The sequence below is a fragment of the Prosopis cineraria genome, unplaced genomic scaffold, assembly GCF_029017545.1.
Source record: "Prosopis cineraria cultivar Desert tree isolate PC_DT_omini unplaced genomic scaffold, ASM2901754v1 PC5, whole genome shotgun sequence".
Lineage (NCBI taxonomy): Eukaryota > Viridiplantae > Streptophyta > Magnoliopsida > Fabales > Fabaceae > Prosopis > Prosopis cineraria.
Window position 1 is genome coordinate 35,599,320 of NW_026555336.1, and position 19,922 is coordinate 35,619,241.

Below are 19,922 nucleotides of genomic sequence, written 5' to 3' on the forward strand. Positions count from 1 at the left end.
GAAGCTTAATCAAAATTGAAAAAGTTCAGTCTACAACAGCAAATACTTCTAGAGTAGAATATAACCCTTGCATAACCATATTTTGACATGCGAAACTATAAAACTAGTTTAATTTGATCATAAGAAGCTATAAATTACAGGAAGATTAGGAAATAGAAGAGTAATAAATTATCAAACAAAGTATTGAAATCGAATGAATGCTTCTGAGGCTACTTGAAGCAAATAAAATTAACAAAAAATGATAATAAAATCTCTCTAAAATGTATAAATGATAATTTGGTTCTTCAAAATGTCATAATTCTCCTAAAGTTTTTAGAAACTTTTCTGTCATTAATGAATTTATATAAATTATTAAATTGCTCTTGTTAAAAATAAATTATTCATAAGCTTTGTTTAAATATTCATAATTTTTCTTTTTATATTCACAATAATGTAATAACAAATTACAATTTTGCATGTTAATTTTTTATTCACTGTTGTATTGTGATGAATATAAAAAAAAAAGTTGTAACTATTTAAACAAAACTTGTAAATCATTTATTTTTAATAAGAATAATTTGATAATTTATATAAATTTATTAATGATAAAAAGGTTTTTAGAGACTTCATGAGAATTATAGTATTTCGAAAGACTAAATTATTATTTATATATTTTAAAAAAATTTTATTATCATTTTTCTTAAAATTAATTGAAAAACAAATGCAGTAATGGAGTGTAAGAAACATATCTTTGTTTCTCTCATTCTCTGGCAAAGCATTAATTTATCTACTTCTCATAATTTAACTCATCTAAACTTTATATATATATATATATATATATAAAAGAATTCATCTTCTTTAGTGTAATGCCCTCCAAAAATAATAATCATAATAAAATATAAATATATTCTAGAAATAATCACATTTTGATGCTATACAAATAATATATATGAACATAAAAAAATAGGATTTATGAATAAATATATATGGTAGAATGCATGATAAAAGATAGTGATAATAATATTAGAATAAATAGCTTGATATCTAAATGCCAAGTATCTAATTTCCATGTGATAGCTATTGATCTTTTGAAATTTTTCTCATTTTTTTCTAATATCACAAGAGAAAACGAGAGGGGGTGAGAGTGGAAAAGGGGTTTGCTGCATGGAAGGAAAGGGAGAAAAAGTATCTGATGTGACAAGCAATTAGATGTTAGGAATAAAAAATGAATAAGACAAATGTGACATGAATGATATGATTTCACTTGCGGGGATGCAATGACTATGATCAACCCAAAAAATTGCAACAGTAAACGATGATCAAGTTAAACCCTAATCATTCATTTATGCAAAAACCTACTCAAACTGTGCCTGTAAATAGCAATTGGTATGTGAGAAGAGATGAAACGAGAGGAAGTGGGAGATCGAGGGAAAGGGGGTTAAAAAGAAAAGAGAGATAATATAATAAGATCTTTTTGAAAATCTTTTCACTATTTTTTAATTGTACTGAGATATTGTGTTTACATTTTGTAAATAATATTAGTGTATTGTTTTGTCTATGTATTGTTTTGTCTTTATTAAAATTCTTTTAAATATTATTTTTAAATATTTATTGTTAATTATTTTGATACTCTCATATGTGTTATCTTCATACAACTTCACACCCTATGCTATAACAATATATATATATATATATATATATATTCCTTTTCACGTGTTGGATGAAAGAGACAAAAAGAAAAAAGACAAATTACACACACACTTTACGCACATGTTAGTGATTTTAGTTGTAATTTATGTTTTCTATATTATATTTTTTAATCACATAGTGAGCTTGTATTCTTTTTATAATTGAAATGGATAATTATTTATTTACTTCATAGTTACTCATTTAAATTATTTGGCAAAAAAACAACTTGTTTAGATTAACAATTCATATTTATTTCTTTTTCATATTTATTTCTTTCTATAAGTCTTCATTACATATACCTATTGTTTTAATTTTAAGTAATAATTATTTACTCATTTAGCGTAATAATTCATTTAATCATTTTTATAATTGTTACATTGTTATTAATAATTTCTTGTTTACTATTCCATATATCATCCATTATCTGCTTAAATTTATTCCTATCATTTGCTCCTTTAGATAAATAATTAGTATTTATTTTCTTCTATAGTTGTTAGCTCATTATTATTCATGTTTTAATATTAGCAATATTTGTTTAAATCATGCATCAGCTCCTTAAATTTACTTTATTTACTCAATTAATATTTATTCTCTCTTATCAGTATTAGTTACATATATTCATTATTATATAACGTTTAGTTTTAGTAATACATGTTTAAATACCATGGCAATATTTATTCTTGATATTATTATTGGTATGAATAAAATTATTACTGTGATATAATCACATGTAATTTTTGTAATAGCCCTCTGGGTCACCACTGCCTCTCTAGGGTCTTTTTCCAGCGCTGGACAATACACATGTCACCACATGATTGCCGGCTTTTCCACTGGTGGTACAGTGGTTATTCCTCACCCCACCCTCACGGAGGTATTTTGGAACCTCCCCAGACTTGAACCTCCAACCTCTACCACCTTAGCGAAGTTGAGGCAAAGTCTGGTACCACTGAGTCAAGTTGACTCAATGGTACCAGACTTCAAAAGGCCCCCGTGAGGGTGGGGTGATGAATAACCACTGTACCACCAGTGAGAAAGCCAGCAATCATGTGGTGACATGTGTGTTGTCTAGCGTTGGGAAAAGACCTTGAAAAGTCAGTGGTGACCCAGAGGGCTATTACAATTTTCTCAAGAAAATTCCTTTTATATAAGAATTCTTTTATAGAAGAAGATTCATAATAAATTTAATAAAATTTTTATTTGGAAAGAAGATCTAGGGAAGGAAACCTTCTTGTGAATTCACCGTAAGGGATGTCCTTGCATGGTTTCTTATGGAAAAATATAATTACATATATAGTTAATATGAAAATGTGTATTCCCATCATGCAACAATTATTAGTTTTTAGCACTTTTCGCTCAATGTCATTATTTATTTATGTTTATTATGCCCTCAACTATTTAGTGGTTGTATTAAAAAATGTGAATCTTTTGTATTTGAATTAGCACCATTATTAGCTTGAAATATGTTATCTTGTTAATAATTTTAATAAAAGAAATTCTCATTTATTTACTTTCGTAATATGTCCAAATGCCAATCAAGATGATAGTCATGAAAATCAACTAGATAATAATTACAGTGCTCAATTATGGACTGGCTAAAGTAACAGTGGACGCTTGCATCCACTTTAAAATTGTTTGGGATCCTCGGCCACTTAGGCCGAAGCCAAAAAAATTTATTAAGGGAGCTAAGATAATAAAATATATATGATAATCAAAATAAAATTAAATCTATACATATTATTAATATAATATAAATATTTTAACGTATATATTTATATTCAATTTCACACACACACATACAAAATAAATAAATATATAACTTCATTTTTTTAAGTTTTTTTCATTAATTTTTTGTGACATAAGAATAATTAATTATCATATCTATGATGAAATTTTTAATAATTTTTTTCTCAACATAAACTATCATTAAATTAGTGAAGCTTTCATCTTCTCAATGAGCATTGAATAATTTGAATGTATCATTATGATCTAAAGTTTTGTGCAATATAAAAAACTCTATTACTTCTTACTAAATTTACTATTTAATTTTTTTAATAATTAATAATTTTAGTAAATAAATATATTAACGTGATGATGATGCAATTGTCACAAATTCTTTATGTTGATAAGATATAAGTATAGCATGGTAAAAAATATTCATATAATAAATTTCAATAATTTGGTTATTGTCGACAAGAGTAATTTTCCTCTAAAAAAACACATTTTAACCATAATCTCTTGACTTTTAGATAAGTAATTTTATGACAAATATCAAACACATAAAATTTAATATATCTTGAAATTTTTATTGCCTTGCTTGACAAAATTTACTAACAATAATTCTCATAATTTTTTTAATCAAATATAAAATAAAAGTAAAATTAAATGATATCAATGCTTTGAAAACAACTATAACATCATCTTGTTAAAAATAAGTAAACCCTATAACAATTATATTTTCAAACTATTAAAATAGTTGAATTGTAAATACATAAAAGATTATCATAAATTGAAATAAAAATTTTATCTAATATTTTAAAATTTTTATAATGTGTAAATTTAAAGGATTGAAAATATATAACCTTTATATTTTATTAAAAAAATAAAAAGTTATAGAAGGTCGTGATTCCTCTCCACCCCCGTCCACCACCAGCTATTTCAGATCAAATCGTATCACGCTCGCCCTCACACCCCTCGGGCCCTCACTAGCTCCACTACTGCTAATACCCTCGTTGACACTAACCTTAATCACCTCCTCACCTACTGCTACTATGCCACCATTGCGGCATCGCCATCACTCTTCATGCCACCACCGTTTGTGCAGCTGTCTCCGCCCTTCCTGCCGCTATCACCATCACCACCCGACTATATACACTTGGCCTTGATTAAGATGATGCCACCACATCCTCGTATGTCTGATGGCGCGTATTTAGATATTTTAGTAAAATGAGAATGTATATGTGAACATGTGGGACCCCCTTTCTTGACGTATCACACTAGGGGTTATTTTGTCATATTTTGGTATAGTACAAAATCCCAACCCCTCACTTATTAGGAAGTTGTAAAAAATTCTCAAATGCTAACCAACTATTTATGCAAAACAAGAAAAAAAATATTATAGTGTATTTAAAAAAAGGTGCGCGCGCGCACACATGATCTCAACTAAATATGTGCAAAGGTAATCTTTCATTATTTATTTCGTAATTTAGTTTCTGTTCCTTCAAATGTTGAATAATTTAAAGGCAAGAAAAAAAAAGCACGATTTTCTTAAACCTTGAGGTAAATCTAAATAATAATAATGAAGAAAATTACCAAACTAAATCATTCTGGTGGGGGAGGTTACATTTAGCTTCATCAACAACCCAAAGGAAGTCTGGAAACTTGAAAAGCAAAGGGGAAAAAAATGAATTGGACCATTTTGATCTTTCCAGATATCAAAACTCTTTTAACAAATCGGACCTTTCTAATCTTATCGAACGATTCAAAGAAAGATATAAATTTCTTGCGTCGTCTTTAAATTTAAGCACAGAATCCAAACTTTAAAAATGAGCATGAACGCATTTGATATAAAAAAAAAATCACACACATTGAAGAAGGAAACAAATAAGGTGAAGGAAGATGAAAATGTAAATATATCATGTGTGGTTGAAACGTTCTTACAATAAAAGAAGTGTATGAAAGAATAATATAAGATATAAATTGTGTTAAAAGAAAATTGTGAACAACAAATTAGATAAAAGTTGTTCAATTAAGAAAAATTACATAGGGTGCAACATTGCCTTTGCCTGTGTCCCTTTCCAAACCTCCAATTAACAACGGACTCATAAATGTCTTGGAGGTATTCATGATTCCTTTATTTAACGTAGTTAAATATTTTAGGAATCAAATACAAGACTTTAGAATAGATTAATTTAGATGATCTTCCTTTTATTTCATTCATGGGTCAAGGTGCAACAATAGTCAATTTTTTTTCTAGCTTTTAATATTCTTAAATCAACAATGATATCTATTAATCTTATATAAAAATATATTTTCCAATTCATTAAAGTAAATCGGTGCTAATTGTTTAGTTCTAAGGTTAGAACTTCACAAATTGGGAAGTGTTAACCTTTTTTATAAAGTTAATGGTATTTAAATATCATCTTAACCCTTCATTTATTTATACAAATCTTTAAATATTTCACTTATTTACATGAATCTCTAAATTTTTTCATCTTTTTGTAATTTTTTCAAGTATTTAAAAAGTGAGTTTATTAAAGAAAATTGTGAGCGAGAAATCTATAGAAAAATCAATGTATCAATAGTAAAAGTATATGAAAATAAATGTCAATGTTATCAAAATAACTTCACATAATTTAAAGGCGAGAGCCAATGCATGGAAAACTAATCGGGTCAAGCAAGAAGATCCGGAACTTTTAACAGTGACGTGGCCCGTTATGAAGTTTGACCCAGTTCTCATTGCGCGGTAACCCGAAATTCAAGGACGAGCAGCACAGAATCTCTGTCCAAACTGGAAACTACCTTCTTTTTCTTGCCAAAAAATCGCATGGACTTTTTTCAGGGTTTCTGGATTTTGCTACCATACGCTAATAGTTTTTTTTTTTTTTCAAATTTCTTTTTCAAAAAAAGTCGTTCAATTTTAAGCACAATCGCGCACACTCTCTTCCTTGTCAACCCGTTGTATCGTTCTGGCCATTCCAGCTTCATGTTCCTAACGACGAAAGTTCATTCTCGTCGTTCCTATTGTTTGTGTTTTGATTTGCATAACGAAACTTTGGCTTACAGAAATAGTTTTCATATCATTATCTCTCATCTGTTTGACTTTGATTCTGGGAAAACAACGGGGCGTTCCCTTTGCTTCTCATTCTGAGAGTCGCCCTGAGATTACAAATTCTGATAGAAATAGAAATGAATTTTAGTGAGGAAACGAACAACGTTTCGCCGTCTCCGGAAGGATCGCTTCGTCCAACATCAGACAATAATTTGGAGATCCTCACGCAGAAAGATAAAAAGTCACTTTCGGCATCCGCCCCTTCAAGGTCGGAAAAGGGTTCGGAAAAGGACGACGCTCCGCCACCGAACTCTGATGATTCAAACTCCTTATCTAAGCCACCACCATTGCCGTCTCAGACTACCCCGATTCTGCCAAGCTCACCATCACCTAAAGAATCACATTCTAAGAAATCACCGCCAGCACCGCTAACGCCTCCTCCACCGGTAAAACCACCGCCGAATCCAGAGGTAACGCAACCACCCCGTTCATCGGTGAGGCAATCGCCTCATTCACCACCATCTCCACCTCCACCACCACCACCATCACCACCCTCCTCACTCTCGCAACCTCCCACCTCTTCGCCGTCGCCACCGACGCCGCCATTATCGAGTAATGGGAAAAATCTCTCTCACAGTCCCCCTGAACAGTCAGCATCATCACCAGATTCACAAGACCCGTCTTCTTCGAATAACTCTTCTAATAATTCACCACCACAACAACCTTTTGTCAGTGTCCTTTTCCCATCGTTGATACAAAGCGCCCCGCCACCACAAACGCAGGTTGAAGAGGGTATCGAATCGGGTTCAGATAATCCTTCACCGCCCCACTCACCAGGACTTAACACTGGCTCAAATACAAGATCAAGGGGTTCTTCTAACGACTCCGTGCCGTCAACGTCAGGAGGTGACGATGGCAATGGCAGCGACGGTAATGCAGCAAAATATGTGGGTATTGCATTCGCCGGCGTCTGCATCGTTGTCTTTGTTGGTTTATGTTTTTTGGTCGCAAAAGTAAGAAAGAGAAAACGAGGGGCCGTCCATGATGTATCTCACATTCCGCCCAATGTGAAAGCAGGTATAGTAAGCGGCCAGTTCTTGCATGCCTAAGCCTGTGCATCGGACTTAATTTCTAATGATTTTGGTTTTGATCATCAGGTGAAGATTGGCGTTGCTACGGACTGCAGCCCCTGCAAGATGACCAGTACAAAAATGGGAGTCAAATGGCAAGTGTGCAACCTTTGGGAACTTCAGAGTCAGTGCAGCCCATGAGTGCTCAGACAGCTTTTAGCTATGAAAGTATTGTAGAGATCACAAAGGGGTTCTCTAGTCAAAACATTATAGGAGAAGGGGGATTTGGATGCGTTTACAAGGGTTGGCTCGCGGATGGAAGAGCAGTAGCAGTCAAGAAGCTGAAGGCAGGCAGCGGGCAAGGCGATCGGGAATTCAAGGCAGAAGTGGAGATCATCAGCCGTGTTCATCATCGACATTTGGTATCCTTAGTTGGTTATTGCATATCTGAGCAACAAAAGATTCTTCTGTACGAGTTTGTTCCCAATGGAACGCTCGATCATCACTTGCATGGTAATGTGAGTTTTTTTTATTGCTTTTTTCATACATCATTACAAAATGTGTTTATATTCTCTCTAACTTAAGAATCCATGATTCTAATGGGTGGATTGTTTGTATGTGCGGGCAGGAAAGGGAATGCTTGTGTTGGATTGGGCCATGAGGGTGAAGATAGCAATTGGTGCTGCAAGAGGCCTGGCATATCTGCATGAGGATTGTAAGTGTATCTTGCCTTTGTTTTATTGGTTTCATAAATTCTTACAGTAAAACAGAATCATCCTTTGAAAACAGTTGTGCTATTGTCATTTTGTAAGGACACATGGTTCCAAAATATCCATGCCAACCCAGAGTCTAGGCCAAAGACAACAGTGCTTTTTGTGGTTGTCTACTCATTCCATCTCTTGAATTGTGCTGATATTTGATGAATTGCTAGATATTAGTATGAATGGACGAAAATGCCCATATGGCAGCCTAGGGGATCTTACGTTTTGCCTTCAATTCTTAATGTTATCCTGAGGTTGAAATAACGCTCTTAAAAGTTCTGGGCCACCTTATTTTATCCATCTGTGGTCTTATATTCCGAGATTTTTCTCTTACATGTTGGTCCAGTTTTTAAAAAACATGAAGCAAGAGATATTGACTGTTGCCATGCGGGTGTATTTTTTTCTTTTTTCAAGCATAAATTCTCTTCTAAGCATTTTCTCGTGTCATTGCAAATTTTTAAATTTGCTTTTGAAAGCCAACTGTAGCGTTTTATCTATTTCTAGGCCAGCCAAAGATTATCCACAGAGATATAAAGTCAGCAAATATACTTTTGGATGATGCTTATGTGGCGAAGGTATTATATACTCAAATTTTCTTCTTCAATTTGTGCTTCCTTTCGGAAACCGTTATATAGTGGTTAGCCAAGAGTTGATGTCTCTTAATGCATTTTCATTCGATACAATTTGATGTTGTTTTAACGCAGGTTTCAGACTTTGGACTTGCGAGGCTAACAGATGATGCTAATACTCATGTATCAACAAGGGTCATGGGAACCTTTGGGTAGGGTTCATTTCTCAGAACACAGCCATAGATTCTAATGTATCATTATTTTCTGTGAGTTGCAACTTACTTTGAATTGTAAATACCTTGGGGTATTTAAAGAAAGAAAGAAGGACCGAAGGAAGGAAGGAAAAAACACGTGATAAAATGGAAGAGATCGGTGGTTTCTAGAATTTTGCAGGACGATGGTACTTTTGATACTTACTTCTCATGATATGACTTTGGCTAATGACTGAAACATTATATCTGCAAAATTATACTTCATTACTGTCAATTTGAATGTAAAGTAGTATTGAACCTCACGAATCAGCCAAGCTTTTAACATTTGATTTTACAGCAAAACTTATTGCGATACATAGTATAGAAGTGCAATAATGAATGTATTTGCTAGAAACCCAACTCTAATGCGCCCAATTCTTGATCTTATTGTACAAGTAATTCCAACTTCGCTTTGTAGGTACATGGCTCCAGAGTATGCTACAAGTGGAAAATTAACTGATAGATCTGATGTTTTCTCCTTTGGAGTTGTCCTCCTAGAGCTTTTGACTGGAAGGAAACCTGTTGATCAAACTCAGCCACTGGGAGAAGAGAGTTTGGTTGAGTGGGTATGAATGAACCTTTTTCTTTATTTTGCATCGAAATATACTAGGAAATATGACATTTTCTGTTCTTTTGTTCCCCCATATCCTTTCTATCCAGTGATGATGATGAAACTATGCTCTGAAAACCATTATCCTTCCACGCATTCTTACCCTGGGGCATAATATGCCATTTTTTAAAAGCATGTTTTTGACAACTGTAGCAAACCAAAGTTCTTTTTGTAGTAGTTTGTGTGTGTTTTCTGGGAAGCAATTGCACATTTTCTGGGTCTACGGCAACATATTCAGGTCTTTTAACTCATTAGAGCATGCAAGTTCATAATATTTTTAAATACAGCTTGAAATAGCATTAATATCTGAGCAATTTTTTTTTTTTTTTTTTACCCTCTCGAGAGAGACTTTATATGCGCATAGGCCAATTGAGATCGTCTTGTACTAGTACTCAATTGAGTATAACTTACAATGACCATGTTAAAGACGCACTTCCCTGTCAAATAATACCCTACTGGAAGGAGTCCAGTGGGACATACCCATCATCCAAACTAGAAGTTAAGAGTTGAAATCATCTAAACCCATTGTAGTAGCGTTTAAGCAAGCTCTTATTTATTGTGAATATTTTATAAACCAATCTTTGAAGGTCTTATTTTCCCTCATGTAAGAAGATGATGACACATACGCATCATCAACTGGTGATTCATGTTAGGGTCTTGTGATTCAATTCAAGTAACATAGACTTCTAAGATCGATACTTATTTGCAGGCTAGACCTCATCTCATTCATGCAGTGGATACTGGTGACTTTAGCAAATTAATAGACGCAAGGCTTGAAAATCATTATGTGGAGAAAGAAGTGCTTAGAATGATTGACGCAGCTGCAGCATGTGTTCGCCACTCTGCTCTAAAACGGCCCCGGATGCTTCAGGTATTAGAAAAACTAGAAACAGCTATTACGGTTCTCCAAACTTATATTTCATCTGTCAAGTCTGCAACTGTCACATTTAGACACAATTTTGTCCGTTCTCAACGCTTACAACCTGACCTCTTGGTTCTGACCAGGTCGTGAGAGCCTTAGATAGTGGAAGTGAACTAATTGACCTATCCAACGGATTGAAATATGGTCAGAGCACTGCTTATGATTCTGGACAGTATGATAAAGAAATTATGAGATTTAGGATGATGAATGGTGTAAGCTTTAGCAGTTCTGAATTTGATTTGCATGATGAAGAATACAGTTCGAGTGAATTATCTGGCATCCAACACACATGTGCCTAGGATAGTTCAGGCGGCTCGAGCTTTCAGCAAAGGTGGGAGCAGTGGGCATACGATGGAGAAGCAGAAATGTTGACTACCAAGTCTACCAAACTCCTTTAATGGATTTACGGCATCAAGGCAAAATATTAAAGATCAAGTGTATGACTGCCCCCTTCCTTTGCTGGATCCTCTGTGAATTAGAGAGGTAGAGAGAAAATAGTAAACATGAATCGTCATGAAATCAGGACCCTATACCAAGTCACATTCCCTTGTGTCACCTCTCTCCGGATGCATGAATGCATGAATGAAAACGATCTAAGGCTTGCACTAACCACTGACTTAGTGTATAAATGCATTGCCGACCTTTGGTTTTCTTTGATTTTTATTCTATTTCCCCATTTTTTTCAGTATTGGGGGCGCGCGAAGCTTGTTAAAAAAAAAAAAAAAACCTTTTTGTTCTTCTACATGTGTAATGATTAACGTAAACTGATGATTGCAATTATATTTTATTCAGTGTATTAAGTTGTCTTCATTAAAGGACTAGCTTCAGGTAAAACTTTTCAATCCCCACCTCCCCCCTTCAATGATAACGAGGTGTGAAGATTTTTCGTAAAATATTTGCTCAGAAATTTGGTAGGAAAAAAAAACATTTAAAGGGCATTATTAAATGACTTCTGTTCAGTTTTTTTTATTACAAAATTATTTAGGTGAGTTAAGTTGTAGAACTCATCAAAATTATGGCATATTTCCCAATTAAAAGCATTTACAAAAATATTATAGATTGTTCATCGAGAAGATGCTTGCATCACCTCTGGAATCCATTTAAATTATTTGAGACAGTGACTCATTGCTGCTGATTTTACAGTGAGGGCTTTTTTTGAGTGAAAATGTCAAAATGTTAGGGCTTATTATTTTATATATATATATATATATATTTGATGAAATGAAAGTAACGTTCAGAAAAACAGTAAAAGGCAAAATGCTTTCAACCGTCTTTTTAATTCCCCAATTCTCCCAGTTCTTCTTCTGCTGTTCTCGACCAGACGACACCATTCATCTTCCCACGGATCGCAACTCACTCAAATTCAGAAAAATTGTGCAAATTCATGATAAAAACAGATCAAGGAATAGATCGGTACCAAAATTCACCGGATTCAAGCGAGAATGAAAATTGAAGGAAGGAGCATTGCTTCATTTTTTGGCAGTGAGGTCTCGCTTAGAATATTTTATCTTATGCTTCTTTTGGTCTGTATTCCCCATTCCATTTTCTTGCTTTCTAGTTCCATTCCACTAAACAAACTTGACCTTAATGTTGAAACCGTCAGTGTTTGGAGAAAGGATTCCCGCATGAAGCGATGTAACAGCAATTCCTTGTTCTCTCGAAGTTATTTTATTTGATCCCGTAATTCCTGGGTAGTCATTTGCATTTTAAGAAGTTCTTTGGCCAGAAAAAAAGTTGGTCTTTAAGAATTAATGCTCTGTCCATCAACCAAATGGGATTCAACCAAAAGTATATGAGGAAGTAAGTTTCTGGGTTTATACACTCATCTAATTCATTGGAAAAAGGGGTTGTAGTTGAGTATAATTCCAGTGTCAAACACTATCTAAATCTTTAAATTGTATAAGGGCATTATATTTGATTGCATCATATTTTTCATTCGTGCCAGTATTCATACATCTCAAGTCGAAGTTCCAACTTCAGTTCTCATCCTTTACTCTTGGCCAAAAACAATATCAAGACACAAGGATTACTGACCCATCTTGGACTTGTTTGCCTGTTGAACATTACCTAAGGAAGCAAAAGTAAGGAGCGTGGCTAGTTATATGACTAAAAATCATCATTCATTTTCTTTTGTTGAATGAACAAGGTTTCGACATCCTTGGTGTGAAAGGCAAAGCCATGTTCGGAAGTAGAAGGTCCTGCCTTTTTAAAGACTAGTTCTGGTATTAGAATGTTTCAGAAGTAGCTCCAATGTACTGAGACAGTACAGCACGTTACAAAACCATGTATGGTTATACATTTCAACTGGCAGCTGCAAATCTAACAGACTAAAAGAGTAGAGAAGATAAAAACAGTAACACAATACAATATAACAACGCCATAATTTGGCACTAAGTGTATATATATTTCCCCCTTTCGATACCATCATACGCCGGCCTTGAGCTCCCCATCATGACCAATCTTCAGATCAAAACCCTTCATGTCACCATTAAAGTGTGGTTTGGACCCTCCTCTGCCTCCTCCTCCTCCTCCTCCTCTTCCTCTTCCTCTTCCATGCCCATGCATATTATACCCATGTCCATGCCCAAGCTCAATGGGCTTGGAACTGGCGATTCTCTTGTCAAACCCAATTTCAAGATCTCCTTCTTTTGGCCGGAAGTTGTGGTGGTTTTGCTTTTGGTTCTTAGGAGGTTTCTGGTTGTGGATGTGTTTGTGACTGCTGCGGCGGCTGCAGAGTCGCCCCAGAAAGCAAGCTATAGCAGAAACGACAACTATCACAGCCAGAACTATAAAAACTGTACCAAAAGACCCATTTGAATGATAAGGAGGAGGGCTTGAAACAGCAGTATACGGGTAAATTTGAACAGGTTGCTGAGGTTGAACTTGAAAAGACATCCTGGTAAAAGGTTGGAATACAGCAGAGATGTTGGATTTGAGGGCTTTGTTTGGCTCTGAAACTCTTTGTTCTGTGAGTGCAGAGAAAGGAAGGTTTGGGTTTAACTCATGAAGCAAGCTGGTAGGTTGATTGCCTGTGAGAGGAAGAGGTTGAGTATAATGGGTTTCAAGGAAGTAGGATTTTTGAATTCAAAAAAGAGTGAAGAGAGGAACCTACCTACTTTCTTTAATAAAGAGAGACAACCAAAAGATATTCTCTGTGTTCTTTACAGCAGAAGAGTCATTGGCTCTTGTAATTGCTTTGTAATAAGAGAAAGTAGGATTTTGGAGCTCTTAAACCTTATAATCTCTCATGGCCCATAAAAGTGCAGCCTTTGATAACCGGGGTTTTCCCATTGAATCATTGGAATAAGATAGTCTCTATGTTACTATATAGAGAGTAGAAGTGATAAAATATTTAGAGCATACAATGTATCAGTCACTTTGGTTTATTAGGGACTTTTGTTGCAGCAAATATTACTGGCAGTAAGTGATCACTAAATACTCAGTACAAGCTCTAACGAATTTGTTCAGTATTCCTAGTTTTTGATGATAGTTCTGCTTAACTGCTTCAACTAATCAGGTTTTATTTCATTTTGCAAACTACAGCAACGAGTCTAAGTTGTGAAGAGGGTCAAAAGCATCCATATGAAAATGAGATTGTTTTAGTGGACGATGGGCTATAATGCCAGTTATCAATTCTTGGGTCAAGCGCTTCTCCGAAATTTGTGAAAGAAAAGACAGAGAGATCGTGGTTTTAATATAGGGATCTGTGCATAAAATATCATGCAGCACCACTTCCAAGCACAATCTTATGATCTTATCGCTTTAATAGGGTCGCTATGTCTTCTTGTCTCCTTTATTCCTTTATTCTTTTCAAAGGGAGAGGGAATCTGCTGGATAGAGTTGAGTTGTGACTTGGGAGTGATTTTAAAACCATTGATAATTAAGGGAAAAAAATTAAAACTTTATCAATAGAGTAATAGTGCATTTTATGATAAACGCAATTATAATATCCTCTGTTATTATCATATATTCAAATTTGCGCATTCCGCAGTTCAAATAGGGACAGTTCACTCAATATATTTTTATCCACTTACGAGATTACATTGTCCAAGGGATATTACATTGTTTGTTTTAGTGAAAAAATGTCTAAAGTTTTGAGAAATCAATAATACTAAAGTAGATTTCATAGTTTAAAGAGCGTGCATTAATAAAGGTTATGGATTACTCTTCCATTTAAAAAAAAAGGTTATAGATTACTCAATAGTAAGGTCCTAATATCAGATAGTTCGATTCAAACTCAGACTCTTGTAAGTATAAATTGAATAAGTTGAATAAACCTTTGTTGGTAAATTTCTTCCATTTTGATTCAACTGCTAAAACTACCAAATGGGTACATCTTTTTAAATGTCAGTTTGGCCAAATATTCCAATACAGAAGCTGGAAGAACATTATTTGTTAAAGCTGCTGAAAGCATCTGTTGTCTCTGGAACTGCTTGAAATCTTTTCAGTTTTACTGGACAACAAAGGAATCGCTAACATCAAATTTGAGAAAATAACAGTAAAAACCCAAAACTTTTATTAATGACAATTGAAGACTTCATTCATAAAAATTTCTCTTGAATACTCCGGAAATGAGATAACATTTATGCTTCTTAAAATTAGCTAATATCCCTTATGCTTTATTTGATAGCCTGCAAGAGTTTTGATGGAAGTGAGAATGGAAGAGGAAGTGAAATAGAATAAAAATGTGTATTTATAATATGAAAATACTAAAATACCCTCTCACAACAAGATCTCTTCCACCATCAAATCATGAACCATTGTCAAACCCAGGAACAAAAAATTAGCAAAAATTCAACAACAATCAATCAAGAATCAAAACCCCAAATCGAAAACAATAATCGAGGGAGAAATAATCAAAATCTCAAGCAAAGAAAAAGTGTTGAAGAAGGAGGGGTAGTAGAAATGCTCATGGGCGACGCCATCACTGGTGGGAAATCGTCGTTGCTAGTTCATCGATCTAGAGCTGGAGCATATTGTCAAGGTTATCTGAGCATGCTTCTTTTGGTCGCTCGACGTCGCCGCCGCCGCCGCCGAGCATGGTTGTGGAAGTCGCCGTTGAGCATGCAGCTGCAGAGGTCGGCTATGGAGGCCATCAATTGTTTCAAAATGAGAGGGTGAAAGGGCAAAATGGTCAAGCGATGAACTTCTAAGGGAGTGGAACCTGGTTCCTTGGGTTTGAGTATGGAACCCAGTTCCATTATTTTTGGTGGAAAATAAGTCTCTTCATATGCAAACCAAACGGTCCAAATTTGGGTTCCACTTTCACTTCCCTCCCTTCAATTCCTTGCTACCAAACGGACATTTTCATGTTACAATTTACAAACATCATATAAGGTTCATAGAAATAAATTACCACTTATACATCATATGGTTACTATTAGATTAAAACATCATTATCTAAGAAAAAATAGTTATAGCGTTAGGGAGCACGAATGATTGTTCATTTTTATGCTTTTTGAGAGAAATTTCACTTACTAGAATTTAATTATTATTAGTATTAGTTAATGGTCTTTAATTATCATTCATTTGTTCATTTTCTAGGCAAATTATTATTTTTTTTCTCTGGAAGTTAAATTTCATGTATCAGATTCCTGCGTTTGATATGAATCTCAGCTCTGAAACGTAAATAACAAAACCTAGCTAGGTTTGAGATCACTTTGGGTGTACAGACTTTGGAGATATTTCAAGAAGTCGGTTTGAGATTCAAAAGAAATGTGCGAAAGGATTATTAGCATGAAAAGAGAATGTTTCTCTTTATAAAAGAAAGTAAAGGGAGGGGGCAAAAAAATGCTTTAGATGCCTTAAGTTATTTGACAGAGTAACTAATGATGCAATTTAATTTTATGAAAATTTTTAGGGAAAACCATTTTGTTGGTATCTATAGTTTCCCTCGATTTTTAATTTGGTACCTCTAATGAGGAAATTCTTCGCGTAGCCTTTCAAGTCTCCACTCCGCACCGTCACTTCTACGCTTTCTCGTTCTTGCTTGAGCCTTCAGACTGCAGCACCGTCGCCTCTCCTCCTCCTCCTTGTTCTTGCTTCGGCCTTCACGCTCCAACTTAAGCTTCTCTACAATGTCGAGGAGCTATGCCAATAAACAAAGGCACCAAATCAATGAAGATTGCAACCCCACTCTTTGGTGAACTTAGATTGGCTTGTCGTACAAAGATTTGCATGCTTTATGGTGATTAGAGATCGCCCATTATCACACATGAAGATCACTCGCTAAATCTTGAACCTCCCTACCCCAGCACACGAAGCCTTCGGATCATTTTCTATTTTCTGGTTTAACCTCATCTATTCCTCTGTTCGTCCCCCCTTACCCAATTTCCCAATCTACAGGGGCTAGTGTCTTTAACGGTGGAAAGTTGAAGGTGAGAATAAAAAGGAGGGGGGAAAAAATTAGAGGTACCAGATTAGAAATTGAGAAAAACTATAAGTATTAACAAAATGGTTTTCCTAAAAAATTTATTTGCATTTCATTTATTGTCCTGTTAATATATCATCTAATAACGAAAGATATATATATTTATGTAACATTTTATGATTATAGATTATATTATATTTTATACAAAAAGTTATAGTACTGTGGCGGATAATAACAATAATAAAACTCAACTAGATTGGATTTCAATATTCATTTGATGTAGAGTTGAGAAGCCAACAGCAAATGTTGTTTGATATACTCCTTCACATGCATATACATGGCTGCGTATACGTGTGCACAACGTACCATACACGTGCTTGCATGCACCAGCAACTAGTTAGGCATGATTCCAACCTTTAAAATCTAGCCCGAAACTAATTGGACACAGTCGGGCTAAGGCTAATATTTAGGTTGGACAAAGTTTAAAGTTAGGATGTCTAACTAATTTACCCTGCTCAATCCAAGGAATAATTATTATTTTTTAAATAATATTATACGATATTGTTTTGTAAATTGCTAGAGGTATAAATGAAAAATTAAAATATTGAAACCTTGAAAAACTCTAATTCACATCTAAAAGATTCAAACTCACTCACTCTCACATTTTCAATTTACAGCTCTCCTTTGCCTCTCTTTGCCTATCTTGCTTGAGCTCATCTCTGATCATCACTCTCTCTTGCTAAAGCTTGCCTCTGGTCTTCAGTGAGGGTAGGTCTATTTGAGCTTCGTTCGTCTCATGTGTCAATGGACTAGTAGTTTTAGATTTTAGAGCTTAATAGAGTTCATTGGCTCATCTCTTCAAAGCTTAGGTAAGTAATCTGCATATCTCTACTTTTCTTTTACTCTCTATTTAAAGCTTAAATTTGTTGCTGGTTTGTTGTTTTCTTTGCTAGATCATTGTTTTTGTTTTGTTTTGGTTAAAATCAAAATGATTTATACTTTGTTGCTAGTTTGTTTAAAATCCAAGTATATTTTGAGCCCATTATTTATTGTTGGACATGGTTTATTAGGGGCTACTATGAGCCCAATCTTGATATATTTTGATCCAATAAAAAGCTTTCAAATACCCAAAAAAATGGTAGGACTGGACATCTAACTCAAGATGCACAATCCTATTTGACCTTACCACCTAACCCCTCTAAGAATGGACATCTTGGGCTAATGTTGGGTTTTAAGTGCAGTTTTCTTGTCCAAAGACATTTAGGATAGGATATCAAGTTAAGGGGCTGCCTTACCAGACCTTGTCCATGTACAACCCTACACAAGATTATTGTCATTTTAAATTAAAGTAAACTAGTTTTGAGTTAACATGATATACTTTATCTCATTTCAATATTATAAGGCCATTTGATTGAATTATACTCTCAAGGAGTTAATTAGCTATCTTTAAAATTACATACTTTTTAATTTTACCTTTAATATGTCTCAATTAGAAAATCATATCAGTTACACCCTTTAATTAAGAATTTTTGAAAAAAAAAACTTATTAATTATACTTTGAAAGATCTAAAATGTCTTCTATTTTTTAACTTCTTGCTTTAGAAAAATGTCTTATACTCTTAATAAGAGTATCTCACTTGAATTAAGAAACGTAGTTGACTTATTAATTTTGTCTGAACATACTTAGACTTCAAGTCTCCTTTCTTTCTTTCTTTTTTCTTTTTTAAATAGAGGGGTAGACACTAATGGCTTGAAATTACGAGCAGAATTGCAAGAGAGCTTACATATCACTAGACTACAAAGTTATTAGCCAAGTCTCCTCCTAATAAATCATGAAGAGGGACTGTTTGAAAAAGTTAATTCCTCCTAATAACCCGTGAACAATGATATATATGATATTATAATCAATAACCGATCGATTTATAATTATATATATCAGACGATCGATTTGTTTTAAAAACGCCTTGTATGAAAGACTGAAGGGAGTATAGCTAAAATTTAATCAGGTTTCGGGAATTAATGGCGATGACCTGATGGATATTATTATTACCTTACGAGATCTCGTTTTATTTTTTTATTTTATTTTTCTGGTTGCCAAACCACATTACAAGATCAGTAATCGGGCTTCATTTTTGAAGTCTAATGTCCGTGGACCTCTCAGAGCCTGATCTAAAATAGTGATGACAATATTTTTTTTCAAAATGCATTCTGGATTGATTTTTTTTTGAAAAATTAATAATTTAATTCTTATAATTTAACCCTAAATTTTAGCTTGTTTTAACTCAATTCTTATAATATGGTTAATAAAATTTAAAAATTGAGTTACAACTTAATTAAAACTATAAAAATCAAGTCAATGAGTTAAAGTTCAAGAATTAAATTATAATTATGATTGAATTAAAATTATATAGACTAAATAATTAATTTTTCCCCCTTCCCTTTTTTTTTTCTGGTGGTTTTTGGTAAACAGATGGTTTGAGTTATGTTGACTTTAAAGCTAAATGACTTAATCTGGTGGTTCAGCCCAAATTTCTCGTCGTATTTAACTGGGTTTGGGAAAATTAGGTCGAGTTGGACTGATTGGGGACTAGATCACGTTATAAAATTTTCTTAATTCTTATACTCAACTCAATCATGTAACTTTTTTCCACCAAAAAATATGTAATTTTAAATTTATTAATTGTTTATGCTTTCCCATTATTTAATTCCCAATTTTGCAAATAAAAAAAAATATGAAGGAAATTTTTTTTACAGACACTCAAGAAATAATATATCAGTATTGTTTGTTAGTAACAAAATAGACCATTAAATCAACAAATGGAAATTTATGCAAAAAAATTACCCAACCCGCTGGAAACTCACAACACACCACAAAAACAAATTTCTCAGCCAACAATAAATAAACTTTAGTACTGCAAATGTTCAAAAGGACA

At 33.9% G+C, this 19,922-nt stretch overlaps 2 protein-coding genes and 1 long non-coding RNA gene across 3 annotated transcripts; 1 reads left to right on the plus strand and 2 right to left on the minus strand.

The window, feature by feature from the left end:
• Window positions 1-6,353: 6,353 nt before the first annotated feature.
• LOC129311903 (proline-rich receptor-like protein kinase PERK12) lies at window positions 6,354-11,347 on the plus strand. The gene is made up of 8 exons (XM_054954388.1): window positions 6,354-7,513; window positions 7,594-8,019; window positions 8,135-8,221; window positions 8,772-8,842; window positions 8,972-9,048; window positions 9,506-9,653; window positions 10,407-10,568; window positions 10,703-11,347. Exons 1-8 carry the CDS (start codon window positions 6,574-6,576, stop codon window positions 10,916-10,918), a joined length of 2,127 nt encoding a protein of 708 aa, XP_054810363.1. The 5' UTR covers window positions 6,354-6,573; the 3' UTR covers window positions 10,919-11,347.
• Window positions 11,348-12,798: 1,451 nt separating this feature from the next.
• LOC129312033 (uncharacterized) lies at window positions 12,799-13,763 on the minus strand. Its single transcript, XM_054954585.1, has one exon. It carries the CDS (start codon window positions 13,512-13,514, stop codon window positions 13,044-13,046), a length of 471 nt encoding a protein of 156 aa, XP_054810560.1. The 5' UTR covers window positions 13,515-13,763; the 3' UTR covers window positions 12,799-13,043.
• Window positions 13,764-15,289: 1,526 nt separating this feature from the next.
• On the minus strand, window positions 15,290-16,928 carry LOC129312183 (uncharacterized). The gene is made up of 2 exons (XR_008593458.1): window positions 16,532-16,928; window positions 15,290-15,909 (listed from the first exon to the last, which is right to left on the minus strand). It is a non-coding gene; the product is annotated as an uncharacterized LOC129312183 (long non-coding RNA).
• Between the last annotated feature and the right edge of the window lie 2,994 nt (window positions 16,929-19,922).

What these genes read in the sequence shown, in the direction of transcription:
- LOC129312033 (XM_054954585.1), bottom strand. Translation starts at nt 13,514, where the DNA reads ATGTCTTTTCAAGTTCAACCTCAGCAACCTGTTCAAATTTACCCGTAT.
- LOC129311903 (XM_054954388.1), top strand. Translation starts at nt 6,574, where the DNA reads ATGAATTTTAGTGAGGAAACGAACAACGTTTCGCCGTCTCCGGAAGGA. An exon ending in AGGGTCATGGGAACCTTTGG is followed by an intron (nt 9,049 to 9,505) that starts GTAGGGTTCATT and finishes TTCGCTTTGTAG; the next exon opens with GTACATGGCTCCAGAGTATG. An exon ending in AAGAGAGTTTGGTTGAGTGG is followed by an intron (nt 9,654 to 10,406) that starts GTATGAATGAAC and finishes ACTTATTTGCAG; the next exon opens with GCTAGACCTCATCTCATTCA.